The sequence below is a fragment of the Elgaria multicarinata genome, chromosome 14 (genome assembly GCF_023053635.1).
Source record: "Elgaria multicarinata webbii isolate HBS135686 ecotype San Diego chromosome 14, rElgMul1.1.pri, whole genome shotgun sequence".
Taxonomy (NCBI): Eukaryota; Metazoa; Chordata; class Lepidosauria; order Squamata; family Anguidae; genus Elgaria; species Elgaria multicarinata.
The window spans coordinates 5,618,938-5,643,131 of NC_086184.1; the positions used below are offsets into that span (position 1 = coordinate 5,618,938).

At 45.6% G+C, this 24,194-nt stretch overlaps 1 protein-coding gene across 1 annotated transcript; it reads right to left on the bottom strand.

Annotated features, from left to right (window-relative positions):
- Window positions 1-1,345: 1,345 nt before the first annotated feature.
- WFDC1 (WAP four-disulfide core domain 1) lies at window positions 1,346-15,545 on the bottom strand. The gene is made up of 6 exons (XM_063141068.1): window positions 15,282-15,545; window positions 7,935-8,130; window positions 5,795-5,878; window positions 4,922-5,062; window positions 2,551-2,592; window positions 1,346-1,780 (listed from the first exon to the last, which is right to left on the bottom strand). The coding sequence occupies exons 1-6, from the start codon at window positions 15,417-15,419 to the stop codon at window positions 1,722-1,724; spliced, it is 660 nt and encodes a 219-aa protein (XP_062997138.1). The 5' UTR covers window positions 15,420-15,545; the 3' UTR covers window positions 1,346-1,721.
- Between the last annotated feature and the right edge of the window lie 8,649 nt (window positions 15,546-24,194).

The following is a 24,194-nucleotide window of genomic DNA, read 5'->3' on the forward strand; positions in this document are numbered from 1 at the left end:
ACCTAGTTTGAGCCAGTGTGGTGTAGTGGCTAAGGTGTAGGACTGGGAGTTAGGAGATCCGGGTTCTAGTCCCCACTCGGCCATGGAAACCCACTGGGTGACTGTGGGCCAGTCACAGACTCTCAGCCCAACCTACCTCACAGGGTTGTTGTTGTGAGGATAACATGGAGAGGAGGAAGGTTATGTGCGCTGCCTTGGGTTCCTTGGAGGAAAAAAGGTGGGATATAAATGTAAATAATAACAATAATAATAATGGCTGCATACACATAAAAAGGCAGAGAAAGAAAAACCCTGAAAATCACACATATGTAAAAAAGACTATTTTAATCCCACCAAGAATCCAGAAGCAGACGCTTCAGTAAAGTGGTTGTTTAAAAGCCTCATGCAAAAAGTCCAAGGAGCCCGGTGGTTCATAATCTGCAGGGATTTATGATTTGCTCATGTTATTAAAGAATGCCACACACATAGATAGTGTGCATGATTTTAAATTTTTATGCAGTTTTTCTAAGTATTTATAAGACAGTTAGCATTTTTTTAAAAATTCCAAACTGGATGCCTTTTAGTTTTAGTCAATTAAAATGCCTTTGTTCAATGAATTGGTTCAAGCTTGCGTTCCTAAGAAGATCCCTAGTTAGATGCCAGAAGAGTTCTCCAAGCTGCCCTGACCTCAGCAGTGGGGGAAAAAAGTCACTGCCTCTCACCTCCGTTCGAGCCTGCACTCAAGAGTTTCCCTCTGTTCGCGAAAGAGATGCATATCTCGAAGGAAAGCCATTGCAGTTCCCAGCGAGGCACTGTGGCTGGCATGCAGCGAAACAGGTAGGAGTCATAAATTTTACGCTGAAAGGTTTCTGTGGGAAATGTCATTCGTGGCGTCAAACCATGCGAACGATCTCCCTTTTCTTTGCTGGGCCGATTCCTTCGCTCAAATGAGAAATGGCGGTGGCTGTGGTCTCTTAATCTCATTGACTAAAGCATGAACATGTGTATTTTTCAATGCCCATTTTAAAATGTAGGTTTTTTTTCTTCTAAAGTATGCATTTTGTGAACACAAATGCAAGCTTGGGAATGTGTGACCTTTCCCCTCCCCAAATACACTCCCGTTTGTGTTCAGGATTGCAAACAGGACTAATTCTCATTCATCCCTAGTCTAAGGGATGAATGAGGTGCTGGTTCCTCTCTATTTGGCCCCTGTTAGGCCTCATCTAGAGTATTGCGTCCAGTCCTGGGCTCCACAATTCAAGAAGGACGCAGACAAGCTGGAGTGTGTTCAGAGGAGAATGTTAGAATGTAAGCCTATGCAGCAGGGTTTTGCTATTTTATTGTTTTACTCTGTACAGTACCCATGACTGAGTTGTCCATCTGAGCTTTATCACTGGTCTCTGAGCTATAAGGAAGTATGATACAGAGAATCTACAATTGGAGGATAAAAACTGGATTAGCAGCTGTGTGTTTAGAAAGAATCCAGCAAATGAACACTAGAGCCAGATGTGAGGCTGTCTTGTCCAAACCATGAAGCCAGGAGGTGAAGCCAAGCTGAGAACCAAAGGTGAAGAGCAAAGCTGGACTTAGAAGAAGTCATGGTGATGGACCAGGGTGAAGTAAATAAAGCAAGGACCTAGACTGTAGGAGGAGATATGGGGAAGGCCTGCTGGTTGCAGTAGAAGATGAGACATCTCTATGATCCACTTGTTGGGACAATTCTCCTTGAACCTTTGCTTGAATTAACCAAGGTGCTTCTGCTGTTGTTTCACATAACCCACGACATTATTGGAATTCGTTCCTGAAAAGCAATGATTGGCAGATTAGAAGATTACATAGGTGTGAAGGTTGGGCTCTTGCTGAGTTCCTGCTCCCCAGAAGGGGCCCATTGACAAGAAACCTTTGAGATTGCTCCTCCTCCTCCCCATTGCAGCCTGCTTGTTCACCTGCCTCTTTCTCTTGCTTGGACGACAGTGGCGATGAGAAAGAGGAGCAGCAGATGCCATGGCCTACTTGCTCCTTGGCTCTCTGCCTGTCGAGCAAGCAAGGGGCAGGAACGGTGAGAAAGAGAGTGAGGAGCAACAGCAGCTGGTGACCATGGTGGTGAGGAAGTAGACTCACTGGGAGTGTCTTGCTCCAGGGTGGTCAAAAAGAAGAGCCAGCACTGATAAAAACGAAGCAGGTAATCTTTGAGTCATGTCTATGGTCTCTATGAAATTCCAAAACTATGACCCCCTTCAGGGCAGCAGAAGGGGAGGAATCAGGAATGGAGAGGGTCAGGCCTTTCTCCAACTCCACCATGTCTCCCAGCATGGAGACCATTGCTTCAGGAAGAGCAAGAGGCATAAGCAGGCCTGCTTTTCCAAACTTGCCTATCTGCATAGCCCCACACCTTCATCTGCATATCCACAGGAAAATAGGAAGCTGCATCTTACTGAGTCAGACCATTTGTCCATCTAGCCCAATATTCTTGACACTGACTGGCAGCAATGGCTCTCCAGAGTTTCAGGTAGTATCATTTCCTAGCCCTGTAGTGCTGTACAGTTAGAAATCTTAGTATTGGAGTCTTACCAAAATACTCCTTGTAATATTTAGGTCTCAGATTCCATCCATCTGGAGAAGGAAAAGGAAAAGAATGATCTGTTTGAGCACCACTTAAAAAACTTGAAACATACATTTTTTTTCATTGACAAGGATCTTGTTTGGATGTTCTCTTAACTTCAATCCTCCAGTAACAAGTCAGTGACAGTTCTGTGCTCCGAACAATATAAGGAGTTTACCAACTTAGGGGTGGATGAAACTGTCAGTTTCAACTTTCCCCAATTTTTTTTTAGTAATCACAAGTTCTTTCCATCCCATATATGAGGAAATTTGTGAATCTTGGTGAATTCTTACCAAAAATGATCCAAACTTAAATTCTCACCCATCTGCACTGGCCAAATTCAAGAGGAACACCTATTCCCAACACGGGAAGGGCCTTGTTGTCCCAGCCTGCCATATAGTTGTTAAAGATGAGAAACCCATCGGATAAAAAGAGGTGGCAATCCCAATTTAGTAACCTCATCATGGATGGAGACACAGGGATTTAGTTCCAGACCTTTAAGAGCTGTGCACTCATATCCCTGTGCTGGGATGGACAGATCTGACCATTTTGCTTTCTCCCGCACCTGTTTTTGTTTTTTAAATCTCAAGTTTTATTCATCCCAATTAGGAAGAAATTTGTGGATTTTGGTTCATTCTTATCCAACCCCCATTAACTCAAGAAAATGCTCACCAATCCCCACACCAACGTGGGGCCTTCCAGATGTTTTGGACTTCAACTCCCACCAGCCCTAGCCAGCATGGACAATGATCAAGAATCCTGGGTGTTGGAGTTCAAAACATCTGGAGGGCACCAGCTTGGGTAAGGCTGCTGTGCTCCTAGATTGCTGTATGCTCTGCAGAACAGTTATGGGGACACCTAGTGCCTGCAAGCAAGAACTGCAGGAACATCTGTCTAAAAACGCCAAACAAGAGACGTTATTCATGCAATTAATAGTTTCATGATTGTTGGGTTTGTTCGTTTGTTTTTTGGTAAATACAAAGCAATAGGAGGTGGGGAGAGCAATCTATTTATTTATTTATTTACAATATTTATATACCACTCCCCATTGAAAATTTTGGAGCGGTGTAGAAGATAAAATGAAAATAAAAACGGAATAAAACACTTAAAACAGATTTTAAAAGAAGCAAATGCAGTGACTCATGGCTGGACATTAAGGAAAGGCTTCCTGGAATAAAGATGTTTTCAGGAGCCGCCGAAAGGAGTACAAGGTTGGCGACTGCCTGACCTCCAGTGGCAGGGAATTCCATAGGAGGGGAGTCACCACACTGAAGGCTCTTCCCCTGGTGGACTCCAATCGGAGGATGGATCTATGTGGAACCACCAGGAGCAGGCCCTCGGATGACCTCATCGACCAGACATGTTGGTAGGGGAGAAGGCGCTCTCTCAGGTATCCTGGTCCCAAGTTGTTTAGGGCTTTGTACACAAGTACAAGAACCTTAAACCTGGCCCGGTAGCGAATAGGCAGCCTAAACATCTACATTGTTATGGAACAGAGAGGGCACTGCCACACACCTGATCTAGATTGCACCCTCTGTATGGGTTCCTTCCTATCTACATCTAGAAATGCAAACAGCAGCTGGCTAGGATGGCAATCTGGATTGGACCATGAGACGGGCAAAGGGTTAAAGCAGTCTCCATCTGGATCAGAAGTCCCAGTGGTTATCTACTTTAAACAAATAAACAAATAATGCAAACATTAATTTGCATTGGGAGATTCAGGACAGAGAAAAGGAAGGACTTCTTCACACAGCACATAGTTAAAAACGATGGAATTTGGTACCATAGGATATAGGGATAGCTTTTAACAAATTGGATAGCTTTAAAAAGGCATTGGGCAAATTCATGGACAGGCCAGTCCTAACCTAAGGCAGAGTGAGGCGGTTGTCTCAGGCGGCAGTTGATGTAGATCAGGGATGGGGAACCAGAGAACCAGGGTGCAGAAGGTGTGTGTGGGGGGGGGGTCTAATTAATCCCCTGCACACATGCTACATTCTTGATCCAAATCTCTGCCTTCTCCTTCCCCTGGCTTCTGTTTAATAAGTACAGAACTTATTCTGTAAGTTATTCTTATAAGTTATTTTTATAAGTACAGAATGTTATTCATGCAATTATCAATGAGCCTTTAATGCAGCCTTCCCCAAGTTGTTGTCCTTCAGAATGTTGGGACTCCCAACTCCCATCAGCCCCAGCCAACATGGCCAAAGGTCAGGGATGATTGGAGTTGTAGTCCAAAACATCTGGAGGACAAGTTGAGGAAGGCTGCTTTAATGAAAGGTGCAGCTGGGCCCACTGATATAGGTTGAGATGTTCCAGATTCGTGCCCGTCTGCCAACGTACCAGAGTTACCACGTAGCTTGATACACTGCCCCCTGTTGGGGATGCCCTCGGCAGCATTGCCGGGATTAATGATGTGACATTCGTATCCTGTCGGACAGTGGAGAGGCTCGTCTCCATCCTCGGTGGTGCTGCATGCTTCGGCTGTGAAAAGAAGTATATTTAAGAACAACTTTATCTAAGAGAGGGCAATGAGAGGGTTATTCCACCTGCCCTTCTGAAAGAACTCCCCCATGAAGGCCCTTTCTCCTTCACCCACAGCCATTCCAGCAAGCTGTACAGAGGGAGATGAGGGGGGCAGCTCACCAACCCCACACCAAAGACAACTGCATTTCCCCCTCTTCCTTCATTGTCCCCTTTTCTGTGTGTGTCATTTTTAAAAAAAGTTTGTAAGCCTGCAGGCAGGGACTATCTTGGAGTCATAGAATCATATAATTATAGAATAGTAGAGTTGGAAGGGGCCTATAAGGCCATCGAGTCCAACCCCCTGCTCAATGCAGGAATCCACCTTAAAGCATCCCTGACAGATGGTTGTCCAGCTGCCTCTTGAAGGCCTCTAGTGTGGAAGAGCCCACAACCTCCCTAGGTCACTGATTCCATTGTTGTACTGCTCTAACAGTCAGGAAGTTTTTCCTGATGTCCAGCCGGAATCTGGCTTCCTGTAACTGGAGCCCGTTATTCCGTGTCCTGCACTCTGGGATGAACTTGGTTTACTGATTGCATGCAAGATGCTCCAGGAGCCTTTTTGTCTGAGGAACTCTCCTTGAGGAGGGGAGGTAGCTATGGGGACTGTCATGATGAGTTCCTGCACTTCAAAATTTACCACTCCATCATTGCTCCTGAGTGATGCACAAGTCTCTCCAATGTCCACCGTACCTTGTAAGACTTCCTCCGGTCCGTCAAGTAGCCAGCCATTTCCACCTAGCCAACGTGGCTTGGGCTGTACCAGCCAATCTAAAACTGTCCAAAGAATTCACACTGTTATGAAGAATGAGCACATGGAGAAGCGGATATAAGAGGGATGACAGTGGTATGTTGCTGGGATGACCAATGGTCCATGAAATTCAATATTTATTCTGTAGACGTTGGGCAGAGGGATGTGTCAAGGCGATTCACGATCAGGGTGACCGTGATGAAATTTACCCTCTACCATTAACCCTAAAAAATGTAACCCAGAACAATATTACATCCGAACCTGGAAACTATAGTTTAATTCATCAGCTTTTAATCTGGCATAGATAGATCTATTCTCCTTTATGGTAGCTGTTTGAAGAAATTATTCCATTTTTTAATTGTACCGCTATTGATACCAGTGGATGACCCAGGGCTTCCACCAGCCTCATCTTTTCTCACTCTTTCTGCATTGCTTAGAAATGTTTTAGGTAGCCCTCCTGGATAATGGTGGATGAAGAGAGGTCATAGCTCAGTGGTAGAGCGTCTGCTTTGCATGACTTCTCTAGGGGTGATACTGCCTAAAACTCTGGAGAGCCGCTGCTGCCAGTCCGTGTCGACAATACTGGGCTAGACTCACTAGAAGGCAGCTTGCCATTTTCCTGTCGCAATGTAAAAATGTGGAAGGATAAGGATGTTTTGGTTGCCCCACCTTTCCCTTTCTGCCGGGCCTTGAATGCCAGAAGTGTTGGATCCTGGAATGGATCTGGTTTTACTTTATTCCACTGTTTTACAAGTGCCTGGTGGCATGAAGAAATATGAAGAAGTCAGCAGAAATGTATTTTCTAAATGTCAAGGCCTCAGCTGGACGGTTATTGAATTATTGGCCTAAGGTGGTTTTTCAATTAGTCAATTAGTGATTACAAATGACTGTACAGTTTTGCCCTATATAAGCGCCTGTGTTTTGTATGATCTCTCTTCTTCTCTCCCACTCCATCTTCACCTCATCTGGAATGCTGCTGCTGTATAATATGATATGATTTGTGAGTATAACTTGTGATGCTGTAACTGAACTTCCATGTCAGTAAAAGGCTTTGTTTTAACTAAGCAAAGAATCCTGAACCTCATTTGTGTCTTTGCTGTGTTCTACGCTGAGAGACACTTCTGACTCTGCTTGTCTCTGGAAAGAGAATTTAACTCCCAACAAGAAGGTCACCGGAATCTGGTCCGATAGATTAAGACCATAGCTAGACAGGGCTTTATCCCAGGACAAACCCCAGGATCGTCCCTGTGAGTCCACATGATGCACAGGGGATCCTGGGATCAGGGAGGAATGATCCTTCCCTTGCCCCGGGATATAGCCCTCTCCTTTGGCCCCAGTTTTTCCACGGTCCTGGGCTGAGCCTGAGACCGTGGAACATGTGGCCAGTTGGCATGCATGGGAGCACTGTGCCCATCAGGGGTGTGGTGGTGGTGGGAGCAGGGAAATTAATTTAATTTTAAAAACCACTTACCTTTTGTGCACAAGCATTTGTGCGCTCTGGTTGCTTTAAGAAGAAAATTTAAAAAATGGCTGGCACGACGCCTCTCCTCCTGAGGTCGTCGTGCATCACGTGTAAATGGAGGAGGGATCTCGCGTCACTACGTTCAACATCTAAGGTCCTCCTCCGGGTGCCTACTCCAAGAGAGGCTCGGAGTGTGGCAACGAGGGACAGGGCCTTTTCGGTGGTGGCCCCCAGACTATGGAATGATCTCCCTGATGAGGCTCGCCTGGCGCCAACGCTGCTATCTTTCCGGTGCCAGGTTAAAACTTTCCTCTTTGCCCAGGCATATGGCGGCACATCTTAATCACCCACATGTTTAGTTTTTTAACGGTTTTTAATGCTTTATGTGTGCATGTTCTGTGTTTTAGAATTTTAAATTTTGTATACTCGTTTTTATCTCAATTTTAGAATTTCTGTAAACCGCCCAGAGAGCCCTGGCTATGGGAGAGGTATATAAGTGCAATAAATAAATAAATAAATAAATAAACACAACGTGAGATCTTCCCTCCTCCATCGTGGGACAACAGGTAGGTCTAGCTAAGGCCAGAATCTCCAGCACGGCATATTGTGGTCTGCTATACCTGGGGGTGGCGGGACCGACTCTAAGCAGGCATAGATGCACCCGTTGTAGCAGCAACGCTTGTGCCTCTCACACTCCGAGTCTGATCGGCAGCTGGGCACCTCGCAGGCTCGGTCTGGTAAGGTCTGCGGTGGAGGGGGGCAGCGGTCGTTCTTCTGGTAGGGCGCGCCGTGAGAATGAAGGGGGTACTCGTAGTCCTGAACAGAAAGAGACGGTTTAACTCTAAATGAACAACTATAATAATAGCAAATTCATTCTCTGATTGTGGGTCCTTATGGGAGAGGCCGAAGCTCAGAGCACGTGCTTTGCATGTAGAAGGTCCCAAGTTTAATCCCCACCATCTCCAGGTTGGGCCGGGAAAGAATCCTATCTGAAACCCTGGAGAGTCATTGCTGCCCATTAGGTAAGAGATAATGTTTGCCCCAAGGTCAGCTTCATGGCTGAACAGGGATTCGTCCTACCAGTCTGAGACTCTAACCACTGTAGTGGAGCTGAGTTGTCTGAAAAGGACCATCTAATGCAGTGGTTCCCAAACTTTTTCAGGTCACCGCCGCCTTGGTTCCACAAACTCATACCCAGTGCTCCCTGCGCACAGCCCTTTTAAATGGGAAGCACCCGCCGCAGACTTGCCGAGGGAGGGAGGGAGGGAAAAGAGAGCGAATGCCTCTGTTTTGCAGCCGGCGTGGCAGGGCACACCAAGCAGGGTATGTCTCTTCATTAGCGTTTTGGTGCTTTTGAAACATTTCAATTCACCGTTAAAAGGACTCTTCTTAAACGGTATTAATACATGTGTGGATTCTTCCCCTATATGGTTTGGGACCAAACTACCTTCTCCCATAAAAATGTCCCTGGGTTTTAAGACCTACTGGAGAGGCGCTTCTCGGAAAAGACCACCTCAAGCGCCCCCCTGCCGCCCCCTTGCCTCTTAGCTCCCCCCATGCAATCCCACCATCCCCAAGGGGGCAGGACCGCCCACTTTGGGAACCACTGACCTAATGTAACCCCCCTCCCTTTCCATTATTTTCAGACCAAACAAGATTTGAGCAGATGGCTGAAAATGTGGTGCTTTTTATCAAACCCTAAAATCAACCTGCAAACTGAGAACTGATCCCAAATATTCAGATTAGACATTTGACATGTGTATTGTGAGAAACTCTGATTGATTGATTGATTGATTTAAAAAATCAGAACAATTTCTGTTCTAGGAAATGTAAGGAAGCCACACCTTGCCTGAAAATTGATGTTGGAGCAACTAAACTTAGCATCTTGATTTTTGTTTTTAAAGGCACACTCATTTTTGAGGGTGTGGGGTGCGGTTTGCATCTCGTTTTAACATAACTATGCTCAGTGTAAGCTTTCCATTTCAGTACTTTAAATATTTGTTTTCCTTAAGCTCCCATCCTCCAAAGCTTACAAATCTAACAGCTTCTGTAATTGGAAATGTGGCTAACTATTTAAATTAGTATAAGTATATATTTTGAAATAAAATACTTTGGCTATAAGGCAGCCTTCCCCAACCTGGAGCCCTGCAGTTTTTTGAGACTACAACTCCCAGCATCCCTGCAAATTGGCCATGCAGGCTGGGGCTGATGGGAGATGAATCCCAGAACATCCCAAGGGATGAAAAAGGCTGACTTTGAAGGCTGGCTGCAATACTCAGATCGTCGACTAGATGGCATCAATTGGCAATGACTCCAACCATGTGCCTAGAAAGCCTCATTAGCCTATTGTTATGTGCGCCACACTTACAGAATCATAGAATAGTAGAGTTGGAAGGGGCCTACAAGGCCATCGAGTCCAACCCCCTGCTCAATGCAGGAATCTACCTTAAAGCATCCTTGACAGATGGTTGCCCAGCTGCCTCTTGAAGGCCTCTAGTGTGGGAGAGCCCACAACCTCCCTGGGTAACTGATTCCATTGTCGTACTGCTCTAACAGTCAGGAAGTTTTTCCTGATGTCCAGCCGGAATCTGACTTCCTGTCACTTGAGCCTGTTATTCCATGTCCTGCACTCCGGGGTGATCGAGAAGAGATCCTGGCCCTCCTGTGTGGGACAACCTTACAAGTATTTGAAGAGTGCTATCATTTAATAATCTCTGAGCAGGAAGAAGTTCTAGGGGTGCAGCGCTTACCTGGGTTCAGTTCTCTTGGGAAGTCACTGGAGGCTTATGGGTATTTTGGGATATTTGCATTTATTTACAAATTTAAAGGTGGGTTGTTCCTTAACTGGTGATTACGTCTGCAATCCTATGCCCACTTACAAGGGAGAAAACCCATTATTCTGAATGGGGCTTCCTCTGTTGAATAGACATGTTTAGGATGGTGGTGCTGTATGCTCCATTGGCCAGCTGCTTCTACCCATTTTCGCGGGTGCTTCTGTTCCCATAATTTTTGATTTGTCATCATATTATCATCCACAGGGCTTTTATTTGTTGTTGATTTTGCTTTTGGGCATACTGGGAATTGTAGGCCCTTTCCCCATCTAAACATGTATAGGATTGCACCTTAAGAAACCCAGGCCTTAGCTAGACCTATCTTTTATCCCATGAGGGGGGAAGATCCCGCGATTTGTTTATTGCGAGATCCCTCCTGTGTCTACACATGACATGCGACGACCTCAGCAGGAGAGGCGTCGTGTCTGCCATTTTTAAATTATTTTTTAAAGAGGAAGGAGCGCACGAATGCTTGTGCGCTAAAGGTAAGCCTTTTTAATAATAATAATAATAATAATAATAATAATAATAATAATAATAATAATAATTTAAATTCCCGCTCCCCCACCTTACCTCCAATGGGCGCAGCTCCCGGCTCCTCGCGAGGAATCGCGTGGAGCCGGGTCAACCCGCAGCAACGGGCCGCACGTTCCACGGTTTCGGGCTCAGTCTGGGACCGTGGAAAAAACAGGGCCAAAGTGTAGGGCGAGATCCCGGGGCAAGGGAGGGAATCATCCCTCCCTGATCCCGGAATCCCCTGTGCATCATGTGGACGCACAGGGACAACCCCGGGGTTCACCCCAGGATAAAGCCCTGTCTAGCTAAGGCCCCAATGATCCAGATTGCTTGATTGCATGTCTCAAATCCCCTCCAGGGCTTTAATTTTGGCTTCAAACATCACTTAGATCCCACCACCCTGTTTCTCAAGTTCATGGTAGTTTTAAACATTTCTTCAGTAGATAGCATTGTTTAATCCTGTGGTCAAGCTTCCCGGTGGATTTCCCAGTCTCCCAGTGAGTTTTTCATTGAAGCACCACCAGCACCATAGACATCCAAAAACTGGTCAAAGGAGGGATGTTAAATCTCTCTCAGCTGGGTGTGTGTATGCTGAATTCCATTTCAGAAAGCTCTCAGGGGATTCATTCCTGTGGTGGGCAGGGCCAAAGGGGAGAGGGAAAGAGAAGGCACCAAACCACTTCTACCCAAATTATTGATGGTAGGGTATGGGAGAAACCTCTCCGTTTCTAGAGAGCTGGACATGATCAATACGGAAGTACAATCTTAGAAGACAGAATCATCCGAGGACGAGGTTATCTTCGGGGCAATGTCATAAACTAGAAGTGTTCAGTCAGATGTCCTCTAGAAGCTCTGCTTTCGTAGTACACCTTTACTCAATCTGGCAGCCTACCACATCATCCTTTGCCAATATGGCACCTTCCAGATCTGTTCAACTACAACTCCCATAATCCACAGCCAACAGGGAACTGTAGTGCAACATATTTGGAAGGTGCCACATTGGGGAAGGCTGCCGTAGTAGAACAACAATGATTTGGCTTGTAAATACACTGGCAATTACACACACACACACACACTGTTTGTGGATAGTATTAGATTATGTGCCAGCCAAGATGAAATCTATCTGTGTTGGGGTGTGTGTGTGTGTGTGTGTGCATAATCTGGTCTCAGGGGATGACACGTTTGAATAGGAGCTCTGTTAACATAATACCTGCCAAACAGGCCTAGTGCCTGATCCCTCCAGGATACACACTTTCTGATCACCGCAGTGTTTGAAAATATTGTTATGTCTAGGTGCACACTATCCAGGTGCTACTGAGTTGGCAAAGACGCCAGGTATGTCTTGGATTAATAGGAAGGAACTGCAAGAGAAGGCGAGTCAGCTGAGAGGCAAACTGAAGAACTTTCTCAACTGGAGGACATCAGTGCTCTTAAGGCTGGGAGACTGGGAGACGGACACGTTTGACTTGAGGGACTTAACCCAATGCAGGGATGCAGAACCTCAGGCCTGTGGATCAAATTTGGCTTTCCTGAGTCCCCAGAAGGCCCCGTCCCCTTCACCTTGAGTGCCAATATTTGGGTAGTTTCCTGGCTTTAAACATCTCCCTGCCATTCTGCAAGATTGAGATGACTCTCGTAAGGCTTAGCTACTGGCAGTAGTAAGATCTTCAGCCTGGGGCACTACTGGAATGTGCCCCCCAAGAGCTTCAATACCCCTGATATAATGCTGGATTAGATGGGCATGACTTTTCTGACTCATTGTCTCATGATGAATTAAACGTTGGGTTTTTCATAAGTGAAAACTCCCTTCAATATATATTTATTGTTTTATACTGTATGTTTTTATCTGTACGCCTCTCTGAGATCTTAATGATATAGGGTGGGATATAAATGTTGTGTGTGTGTGTATACACACACACTTAACAGGAAGTAAGACCCTTTGAACTCAGTGGGAAAACATTGCTTCTGAGTCAGCATGCTGCAGATCGAAATAAGGCCTTAGCTAGACCAGGCTATACCCCGGGGTGATACCCGGGATCATCCCTGTGCATCCAGATGACGCACAGGGGATCCCGGGATCATCCCTCCCTTGCCCCGGGATATAGCCCTACCCTTTGACCCCGCTTTTTCCGCTGTTTCAGCCTGAGCCTGAGAATGCAGAATGTGTGGCCCATTTCCATGGCTTGACCCCGCTCCGTGCAGAGTCGGGAGCAGCACACGGGGCACAGCGCTCCTCAGGAGTGCTGCACCCATCGGGGCTAGGGTGGGAGGGTTAGGGGAAATCATTTTTTTTTTAAAAAAACCCACAACTTACCTTGAGTCGCTCAAGTGCTCATGCGCTGCCGGCCCTTTAAAAATAAACAAAATGGCAGGCGTGACGCCTCTCTTCTCGAGGTCGTCAGGCCTTATGTGTAAATGGGGGCGAGATCTCATGTTATTCGCAACGCGAGGTCTCCCCTTCTCTCCCCTGGACTTTACAGTAGGTCTAGCTAAGGCCTAAGTCCCTTTGAATTCAATGGGAAAACATTGCTTCTGATTCAGCATGCTCCAGATCGAAGTCTTGACCATACTGGCCACAAAGAAGCAGAACTATGCCAGGGAGCTGGCGTGTCAGCCAATTAATAAATCAGATGGGGCAGGAGGTGTGTGACCAGTTATTTATGGATAGGATGATGGGTTTTGTGGTCCCCACACTTGGAAGGCACCAGGTATGGGAAGGCTTAGGCCACAGCTAGACCTAAGGTTTATCCTGGGATCATCCAGGGTTCGCCCCTGCCTGAGCACTGGATCCCCTGTGTGTCACCTAGATGAACAGGTTTGACCCCTGGACAATCCAGGGATAAACTTTAGGTCTAGCTATGGCCTTACTATGGATGCAAAGCTTCTAGAACAGCCTTCCGCAACCTGGGGCGCTCCAGATGTGTTGGACTGCATCTCCCAGAATGCCCCAGCCAGCTGGCTGGGGCATTCTGGGAATTGTAGTCCAACACATCTGGAGCGCCCCAGGTTGAGGAAGGCTGTTCTAGAAGGTATCTAAATATGGATATCTTCTAAAAGCTTTGGGTCCATAGAATAGGCTTGCATGAAAGGGCACACACTGAGCTCCCTACAACTAAAACTAACCGGCCCCTCCAGCTTAATTCATCCTAAAATCTCCTCCGTTTCAAAAGGGAAACTTGCCTTTCGATCATTTCCCATTCTTAGTAATCCTAGATCGCTCCTTCTAACAATAATAGGAAATGGGCTTTCAAGGAAACGGTGATAAAAAAAAAAAATGCCTTGCTGTTTCAACCTCAAACAATACTTTGGACTCTGTCAACTTCCACCTGCTTTACGGTCAGTTTCCTCTCTTGGGAGTTCAACTCCACCCAATACTGCTGGTAGGATGGCTGCGTGTCCTTCTTTGCAGAGGTCAGCCCTCTCTTTGAAGAGCCTTCAGAGAGAAGCCCTCTATCCAAAGTTATCGTGTTAATATAACAAGGCATCCATTTGGCAAAGCGAAGGAACAACTGCACAGTAAATCGTTAAAATATAGTTCAACACAAAGAAGATCAACCGCAATAGTTCAAAAGCAATTTTACACTAAAATCAGTGCTTAATTTTCAGTTCAACAATCCTAAGAACAATAAACCAGCAGCTTAAACATAATAATGCAGATAATTTAAATGTAAATTGTCAATGCAGAGGGGGAAGGCTTACAGCACAATCCTATGTGCATCTACTCAGAAGTAAGTCCTTCTGAGTCCAATGGATCTTTCTCCTGGATATATGTCTATAACAGCAGCCTAAAATGTTCACAGAGCTCAAAAGAGTACAGAGCAGCTGGGAGTCTTGCCCTCAAACCCCAAAGCTCAAGAGGTTAAAAAAACCTCTGCACAGGCTCAGAGACACTTGGGCCTGATTAAACCACACCCTCTGATCTGAGAACCTTTGCCTTTACTTGCAGATGGGTCAGATCTGGCTGCAACCAGGCACAGGTAGTGTCCATGAGCCCAAAGGCACAGCTTTCTTTATGAAGACTTTCCATGTTGCTTCATAGGTTTTAGCGTGGAAAATGAATCGAGGAGTGAATCCTGGCAGAGAGAACAGAGAGAACCCTCTTTCAGATTGAACCCGGCTTCTGACGAATGTCAGGTTTTGTTCATAATATATTAAATGTAAAAAAGTGGCCAATATATATATATATATATATATATATATATATATATATATATCAGCCGCCAATGGACCTTTCTTTTGCAAACAGTAACCTGGAGAAACTAAGATGTGGGTTCTCTCGGGATCTTTTCCACCAATCATCTTAACCCATCATTCATGCCTTGCTTGTGCATCTCTGGTTTTACTGCCAAACAACATACAGATAGATCATTCCCCACCTTGTGTTATGCATTGAGCAGGGCAATCTTCCCCAACCTGATGCCCTCCAGATGTTTCAAACTCCAAATACCGTCATCCACAGCGAGGTTGTAGTCCAAACTGTCTGGACGGCACCTGGCTGGGGAAGGCTGGAGCAGGGGGTTGGGTTGGATGACCTCCCGGACCCCTTCTGACTTGAAAACTTATGATTCTCTGTGTACCTCTTCAGCTGTCCCTTCTTCCCTGAAAACCAGATCGACTTACATCGTATTTTTCCATCAGTTTCAGGTGAGCCGCTCGTCTCCAGCGCGTCTTCGCACAGCTCACCCGGGGGCACAGAAGAAGCGATAGGCAGACAGTTGCCGCGAAGATTTTTGTGCTGAAATGCTCTTTAGACCCCATTTCCAACGCCTGTCGGCTCCTGCCTCTTCTCACACCGTAAAATAGTAATAACAAAAATTAGGAATCCCAAAGAAAACCCAGCTGCGGCGAAGGGCAAAATTCCTTCTGATGAAAAAGAGCAGAAAGGAGGTTACAGCTACAGCTTCTGCTGCCCCACCTCCAACACAAATCCACCCTCTAAAAAGGGTTGGAGGCAGCTTTGGATCTGGTACCAACAAGTTCTGCTTCCATCGAAGAAGTTTCTGGCTCCAAGTTTGATCAGGTTCTTTGCTCTCACAGCTGCTCGGAGGCCAAACCCCCCTCCCCCCCTCTCCCCTGGAAAGATAGATGGAAAGATTATTTTTAGACCTTTGTTTCAACATCTGGCACTCCTAGAGAGAGAGAGAGAGGCCCATTCAAAGCCAGAGAGAACGAGAGGATCAGATGACAGCTGCTGTTAAGTGGGGAAGGGGGGAAGCCGAAATATATATATAAAAAAAGGTCTCCGAGGAATAGGCCGGGCAAGCTTCAGCAAGAGGCTTTTGAAGGCGAGACGCCTCTTCATCACAGCTGTCCTGTGCTTTCGCTTCTTGCTGCTTTGTGAACTTTAAGGCCCGGATACATCCAATGCAATTAGGCATTTTTTTTTTGAAAAAAAGAGCCCTGACAAGCATCCATCTTGTTCAGCATCGCACAGCGGTCAGCCACAAGCACATGCCTCTAGGAACTTACCAGCTTGTTGCAGAAAGAGGTATTCTATCCATCCGTCCATGCATTTATCTATCGCCTTTCTAAATCATATCCCACCTTTCTGCTAAAGAATGGTGCACAAGGTGGCTAAGAATGCGATCCGAATTAAAACAAAATCTTAACGCAAAGGCAGCATAAAAAGAAATCCATTTTAAAGCCCACAATTGGAGTAATGAAACAGCACCCGATCAATTAAAAGTCCCTTTAGCAACAGACTGGATGAAATGCCAAAGGCCTAAATAAAACAGAATTTGTCGGAAGTAAAACAGGGAAGGAAACAGCCTCCCTGAGCAGGGAGTTCGTGTGTCTGAGGGAGGACACCAAAGATGGCCTCTCTTGTGTCTTTATCCAAAGTGCTCCTGACAATCTTAAAACAGTCTCAAGCCATATAAAGTGTTATGGGTCATAACCAGCACTTTGAATTGTGCCTGAAAATTGACCGGTAGCCAATAAAACTGTCATAACAAGGGGATCATGGGTTCTCTGTATCTGATATGTTTGTACACTGTCCTTTAACCATGCGGTTACCAGAGCAGTTTACATATGCCCTATTTCTTCAAGTTTAGCTGCTTGGTGGTGTAGGAAAGGCTCTCTGTACATGCTCAGGAGGGCTCTTCTGTATTATGTTGCCCCTCTGAATCTGCTTCTTTCAAGGAGCTGCATGGCCAAAAGTGGAATAAAGTAGAGTTTAATGTGCAAAGTTAAAAGAGACAAAGGTACCAGTTCAACAGATTTATTTATTTTATTGATATGCCACCATCTTCTTTATAACAAAACCAACAAAACCATCCATGTACAGAGTAAACTAGATGTCAAGGGGATTTGTGTGTGTGTGTGTGTGTGTGTCTAGTTTTCTACATGCAGGGATACTTTTTTTTTAAAAAAAATGAATAGCTTTCAAACATGTAAACCTGCATATGCAGTCTGAAATGGGACCAGTTTACCCCACCCGTTTGTAAAAAGTAAACTATATTTCGGAGTAAATGTGAACAGTAAACGTGTTTGTCCTTACTGATGCAACTGTGCGTTGCATGTATGAAGCCATGTGCATCTCGTTAAGGAGGTATTCTCATAAACTCAGAAAGTGTCTGGATGGTTAGCACGGAGACACTGAAACACACAAAACGTTATTAGACTTAACATGAGGAAGCTGTCTAGAGAAATGGTCAAGAGCAGCCTGTCCTAACCTACTATCTTTGAGATGATTTGGACTACAAGTCCCATCATCCCCATCCTAGAGAATAGGGCTTTGAAGGAAAGATTAAAAGACAAAAATGACCGCCTACAGTCAGACGATGATCTTGATTTGACTCTGGGTTGGCAATGAGGGATCAATGGCAGAGTGTCGGGAGGAAGTCTCTCTATGGGTTTGGATGCTTGCTTTGGACTTCTTTAATTAATTTCTTGCAGGACGAAAAGCACCGGGGGACTCAAACCAAGCATGAGGGAAATAGATTCCAGGTAGCTGGCCACCAAATGACCTGACACAGGAAGTCTCTGACTGGACACGCTAGTACACTCTGGCCCAATACTGTCTGAATCAACGCATTCTTATGTCATCAACGGAGGCGCGTGTCACACCACCGCCCTCTGCCCTCTGCCGCCATCCTTTCCCCCCTGACCGCTGATCGTTCAGCAGTTTCCTGGCTTTCGTGCCTTTCCCTCCCCACCACTCTAAAATGTTGAAATGCCTCCCGTAAGGCTTAGGGCTCAACTACACCTGGCCCTCATCTATACGACACCTGGATTGCTTCTCATTAAATTTTAACCTGGTTTTTAGCTGTTTCGAATTAGTCAATGAGCGTCACAGTGCAGCAGCAACAGCAATTTATATTTTTATTGAGTGTGCTTGATGCTGCGCACATCTGCAAAGGGGGAGGGACGACTAAAACTGCTCGCTCACGCACACTGTTGAGTCTCTCTCTCTCTCACACACACACAATCTCTCTCTCTCTTACACACACGCACACATCTACTTGGGATACATGTTCTCGCTGCACGCGCCTCTCCCTTATACACACTTTTCAATTGCACACGTACAACAGCACTTGCTCTCTTGTGCTTCCCAGCTTGGCAAAGCCAATAAGAGACTGGCGCTCAGCGAGCCGCGGGGCGTGGGGGAGAAGGGAGGAGCAGCTCACCGAGGACTCTCCCCACTCCAGGGGAGCGGAAGAAAGGAATGAGCCAGGGGGGAGGAACGAGTGAGGGAAATAACGAGGCAGCAGAGTTGGGAGAGATGCTTATTTACTCCCAACACAAGAGAGGAGAGGAGGGGGAAAGCAGAGCATTTAAAAGAATCCGTCCCCTGCCTCTGGCTGCCTGTTTCCCCCTGTTTGTTTCCAATCTGAAAGGGCGCAAAGGAACGAGGGAGGCAGAGGAGGACGGGATAGGTGGGAAGGTGGGCGCTCGGTCAATCACTCTGTCCTGCCCTGGAAGATCCACCCACCTGTCAAAATATGGTTAAGCCCCTCTGATGACACATAGGTTTAACGTGGTGCACACTCGAATGTTGCTCAAAAGGCGCATTAAATCCCAGCTTTGAATATGCGCATTATAGCATTCAAAAGCTGACACTGTGGCAAATGGACGGCTGCGTCATGTGTCCGGAAGCGGTAAAATGCGCCTTCAATGCAGGTTAAAGAAGCTGTATAGATGAGGCCCTGCAGCCCTTTCACTATGGAAGAGGGATGCTTCTGAATGTTTCTGCGATCACCACTCATGGGAAACACAGGACGCATCTTCCCCGCAATTTCAGGAGTGCCGTTGCAGGAGCACATGTGCCCCGTCACGGCACATCTGCATGTGTATTGGCTTGGGACCACAATACCTGATGGAACGCCTCTCCCAACATGAACCTACCCATACACTGCGCTCAACATCTAAGGTCCTCCTCCGAGTGCCTACTCCGAGGGAAGCTCAGAGGATGGCAACAAGGGAGAGGGCCTTTTCAGTGGTGGCCCCCCGACTTTGGAATGATCTCCCCAATGAAGCTCCCTGGCACCAACATTGTTATCTTTTCAGCGCCAGGTCAAGACCTTTATCTTCTCCCAGGCATTTAACAGCATTTAACAACATGAGCTAAGTTTGTTTGTTTTTTAATGGACCCCAGAATTGTTGTTGTTTAAAAAATGGACACTGTTGTATACTGTTGTTTTTATATTTTTGATGGTTTTAAATTTTGTATACTTTTTAATGTTCACTGTTTTTAACTTTTGTAAACCACCCAGAGAGCTTCGGCTAGGGGGTGGTATATAAATTTAATAAATAAATAAATAAATAAATAAATAAATAAATAAAGTGGGCGGGGCTAGGCAGATGACTCATGAGGCATAGGAACTCTGTCAAATATGCGCTCCTGTGCAGAGTTATGTTTGTATTTCAAACACACACAATCGGATGTAAAACATGCCAATACTCACCCAAAACATGTGGCAGAAATGGCAGACAGATCCACTCCTGCACACCTCCAATACCCATGGACACGCCCCTCACAACTGATTGGCTGTTCGCTGAGCCACACCGCAAACGTTCTTCAGAATGGGATTGAGGGAGATGGAAAAAAAATGACAAAAGCAGTCAGGGATATTCCGGGAACACTGAGAGGTGGAGCTGTAATCATTGCGGGAGCAGGCGAATATCATGTGCCCTTGTAAGTGATGACTCTGATTCAATCCTGCAATAAATAGCTGGGTTAGACTCCCCCTTAGTTACTTTCAGTTAAAATAGGCTAGCATTTTTGGACTGCCCCCCCCCCCCTTTTGCTCTGCCCACTACTGGAACGCAGCCCTGAGTTCTTCTCCAAAATGGAATCCGGCTCTCTAAAAAATGTCCAACGCCCCTGGCAGACGTGAAACATGTGTTGGGTGAAGACGTGCTTTCTTTGGTGTGTCCTGAATTGACTGCAAATGACGTTCATTGGAAGTCCCTTAAGGTATTGCGTATGCCCCTACTGCCTGCCTTGAGTGTCTAGACGTGGCATATATCAGGCAGGTGGATGCGACCATTTCAATAAAGTGGTGGGTAGGGAGGGAAAGGAAGTCCACGTCTTGGAGATGAAAAAAGTTCATCACGGGAATGAAAAGGATGAGTCTAATACGAAATCTGTCTCTCTTCTGATTCGGCACTGCCATCTGGGAGCCATATGCCGCAGATGGCAAAGACAGCTGTCCAGAGCAAGCTGGCCCAGGATGTACGGAATACTTGATTCTGGGTTTTGGAGTGTGAGATACAACAACAACAACAACAACAACAACATGAAATGTAATCCACAACGGTAAACGATGTTGGTATTACCAACTTGGGACCAGGTTAATTTCAGGATCGCCTCACGCCTTCTGTCCCTGACTCATCTCTGCCATCGTCTGGGGGAGCACTTTTGATGTTGCCAAATGCTCCTGTGCTTCGCTTCAGGAGCACTTGCAGTAGAGCATTTCAAGTTGCGGCCTCCACCCTCTGGAAGGCAACACAAACTTGTCATTAATCAGGCCCCCACCGTCCCGAAGTTCTTAAGAACCATCTCTTGACACGGGCTTCCCCCAAAAGTGTGACCCCCTTCCAGATGTGGTCTGTAACACACATCAGAGTATGCCATTTTACTGTTCATTGACATTTTGATTTTTGTGTCATGCTATTGTGATACCTTATTGTTGTTTTGATAATATTTATTTATTACATTTCTATCCCACCTTTTTTTCTCCAGTGAACCCAAAGTGGTATACATAATCCTCCTCCTCCTCCTCCTCTCTATTTTATCCTCATGAGCTTCCATGGTCAAATAGAGGTTAGAACCCGGATCTCCTGTCTCCTAATCCAACACTCTAGCCACTACACCATACTGCCTGATGATATGTTTTATGTTCTTAACCACAGTATTTGCTTTTGGAAAGGGAATCTGCCTTTCCAAAATGGTCTGGCTTGAAATCTTCAGTCAGTTTCTGAGGCCTGCTCACTGTCTCCTAGTTGATGTGAGTGTGATTGGTGGGGATGACAGACAGGGTCTTTTTGGTTGTGGTCCCCAAATCATGGAACAGGCTGCCATTGGTCCACTGTGTTATTGTTAGGATTTGTGCTTTGGCTTGTTTTTAATTATTCTGTATACTTCTTTGAGTACAGATACTGAAGAAAGGTAGTTGGGGGTGATGGCTAGAGGATGATTAACAATGGGGGGATTAGGGGCAAGGGTTGGGGGGCTGGTTGATCAACTGACCCACAGATTGCAGGGGATCTTGGGAAGTGAAGCATGGCTTCAATGTGCTCTTAGGGGAAGCGCTCTTTGGGGGAAACATTCGTTCCAAGCAGGAGGAGTTCCAAGGGGAACAAACCTCCAGATAGAGAGCTAGAATTGAAGCAACCCCTACTTACTGAGCATAAATTCCCCCCTCCCTCCAACAGCACCATCCCAACAGAACTACTCAAGGACTGAGAATGGAAAATTCCAGCCTGTGAATGAAAACAGGCCAAATCGATGCACGCTGCTCCGTATCTCTTACATCACCCACGACTGAAATACACTTTCCACATAAATAGGGTTCAAGGAAATAAGCTGGATGTCATGACGGCCTCGTAAAATAGAGAAATGTGGGAGAGAATGACTGGACTTCATTTTGATCCCTGTTAGAATTAGGAGCAAGTTTTTTTTAAAAAAAATAATAATCAAAAGATTGTACTTTTCAGATAGATTTTTGCAATGAACTAGAGGGCCGACCATCCATTTCTGCAACCCGGAGATCATATCCTCATTTATTAAAGGCTCTAATAAGAACATAGCTTTACCTCTCCGTCGAATTATTCCACTAGTCTTGTGCCATGTGTATTTCATCTGCCACAGAGTACTCGGCCAATATATATATATATATATATATATATATATATATATATATATATATAAACATTTGTCACTAACACATTCCTGATTCCTTTCCTTTTAGAGGAAAGGAACATCTCGACTTATCTAAATTTAGAATGGCCTTAGGAATTTTCTGTTTATTCCATGCATGCGTAACCCCCTTCCCCAACTATCTGTGAGTGGAGGAGAGACAGATGGAGCCTCATTCTGAGGCACTGAGGGTATGACTATACCACCACGTTATATATTTGTTTTGAGGGCAGTTTAACAGCCCTGGCTCTCGCCCAATCAAAGAATCTTATATTTATGTATTTACTTGATTTGTACCCAATCTTTCTACTACTCCAGGTGGTTTACAGACATAGGAAATAATAATAATAATAATAATAATAATAATAATAATAATAATAATAATAATAAATAACCATAATCACCTTGGTTAATATAATAAAGCAAATGAATTAAAACACAATAACAGATTAAAAAGAATACCCAACGCAACAGACTGGCTTACACACCAAATGCTTGTTTGAATAAAAATGTATTTGCCTTGAAGTGAAAGGCCAACCTAGTCTCCATCACTGACAAATTGGGAGCAGCCACCAAGAAGGCCCTCTCTCAATCTAACCCCACCCAAAGACTAAGACCATAAGGAGTTTGCATGCTCAGTAGCCATAAAACGTTGAATCCTATGAGGAAAGAGTGGGGTTGAATAGAGGAGGGCATGACTTGTAAGCTGGAACCCTGATAAGGAAACCTGCCATTCAAAGGTGATGATACGCTGCAATATCATTTGGTAGGCCACCATCGTTGCAACGCTCTGTACAAAGCCACAAACAACTTGGGACCAGGATAGTGTGGCCAGCAGAACAGATGACAAGACCTTTGACTGAAATACTCTCCACCTCTCCCTGGTCCTTACCCTGGCAAACCATTGTCTTCATTTTCTGAGGCCATCTTAAAAGATGGTTGGTGTGAGCTGGTAGCTCTGTCATTCTCCAGGCTTCATCCCCCTCCTGGATCTCCAGAAGTCAAGGTATGAATGGCCGGGTGGATGCACCTTCTCTAGTCTGCATTCATGTGGATACACACATATGAACATGCAACACACAGCGCCAGCCCTTCCATTTTTACAAACTGTAGCGGCTGAGTTCCATTTTGGACCAAGATACGATCTTTGCTCTGGGCCTCTGGGATTTTTCAAGTAGTAAATGAATTTATAAGCCCTGCTCTGTCTTAATAACTGTTCTGCTGAAAGGATGAGTTCCGCGTGTGCATTAAGTAGATTTATCGCTTCGGTTATAGCCAGGCTACTGCTGGAGGCCAGGTCTGGAAAGCCATAAAACTCGCAGATGGGAATTTCCCAGATCTTCAGATGAAAAGTTGCCTGTGCTTTGATTAGCCCTGCACCACTATTGGTGGTTCAGATTTCCGTGGGACTGTGCAATCCGTTCTGGGTTTCCATCAGAACCAGTCAGATCTCTAAAGGAGATATCCAAGGTGCTGAAACCATTTTGGGCAACACTGTTCAGCACTTTGGATAGGTCTTCTAGAGTCAGGATCTTCCACACCCTGGTTCCCGCCAGGGGATCCATGAATCCTTAACCCTAACCGGAGGATTTACCCTAACCATAATGCACCACTGAGATATTCCTGCAACCACTAAAAGTCAGTATACAAGCTGTCCTGGTGGCCCACTCAGACTGCCTGGCACTGCAAGCCTCTTCTGAAGATGTGGTTCCTGCCTGGAGAGCTGAACCTCTCCAACCCTAACCTTAACCTGAGGATTAACCTTAATCATGACATATCACCTAGACTTGCCTCCAGCTACTAAAAGTCAACACGCAAGATGTCTTGGTGGCCCACATAGTTCATGGCCCATGTAGTTCCTCATAATGGTGATGGCAGCATTCCTCAACCTGATGCCTTCCAGATGTTTTATAATACAACTCACATCACCACTAGCTGCTGGCCACACTGGTGGTGGCAGATGGGACCTGTACTCTAAAATATCTGGACGTTGCCAGCTTTGAGAGGACTGGCTTTTTGTGTTTTGTGAGCCAGGCTCAAAGCATCTGAAGCCCTCCTCTAGGGGAAGTTGGGAGGATGTTAACAAGGCAGAGGGCCTTTTCAGTGGTGGCCCCCTGAGTGCAGAATGCTCTCTCCAATAAGTCCCATCTCGCCAACTTTGATACATTTTG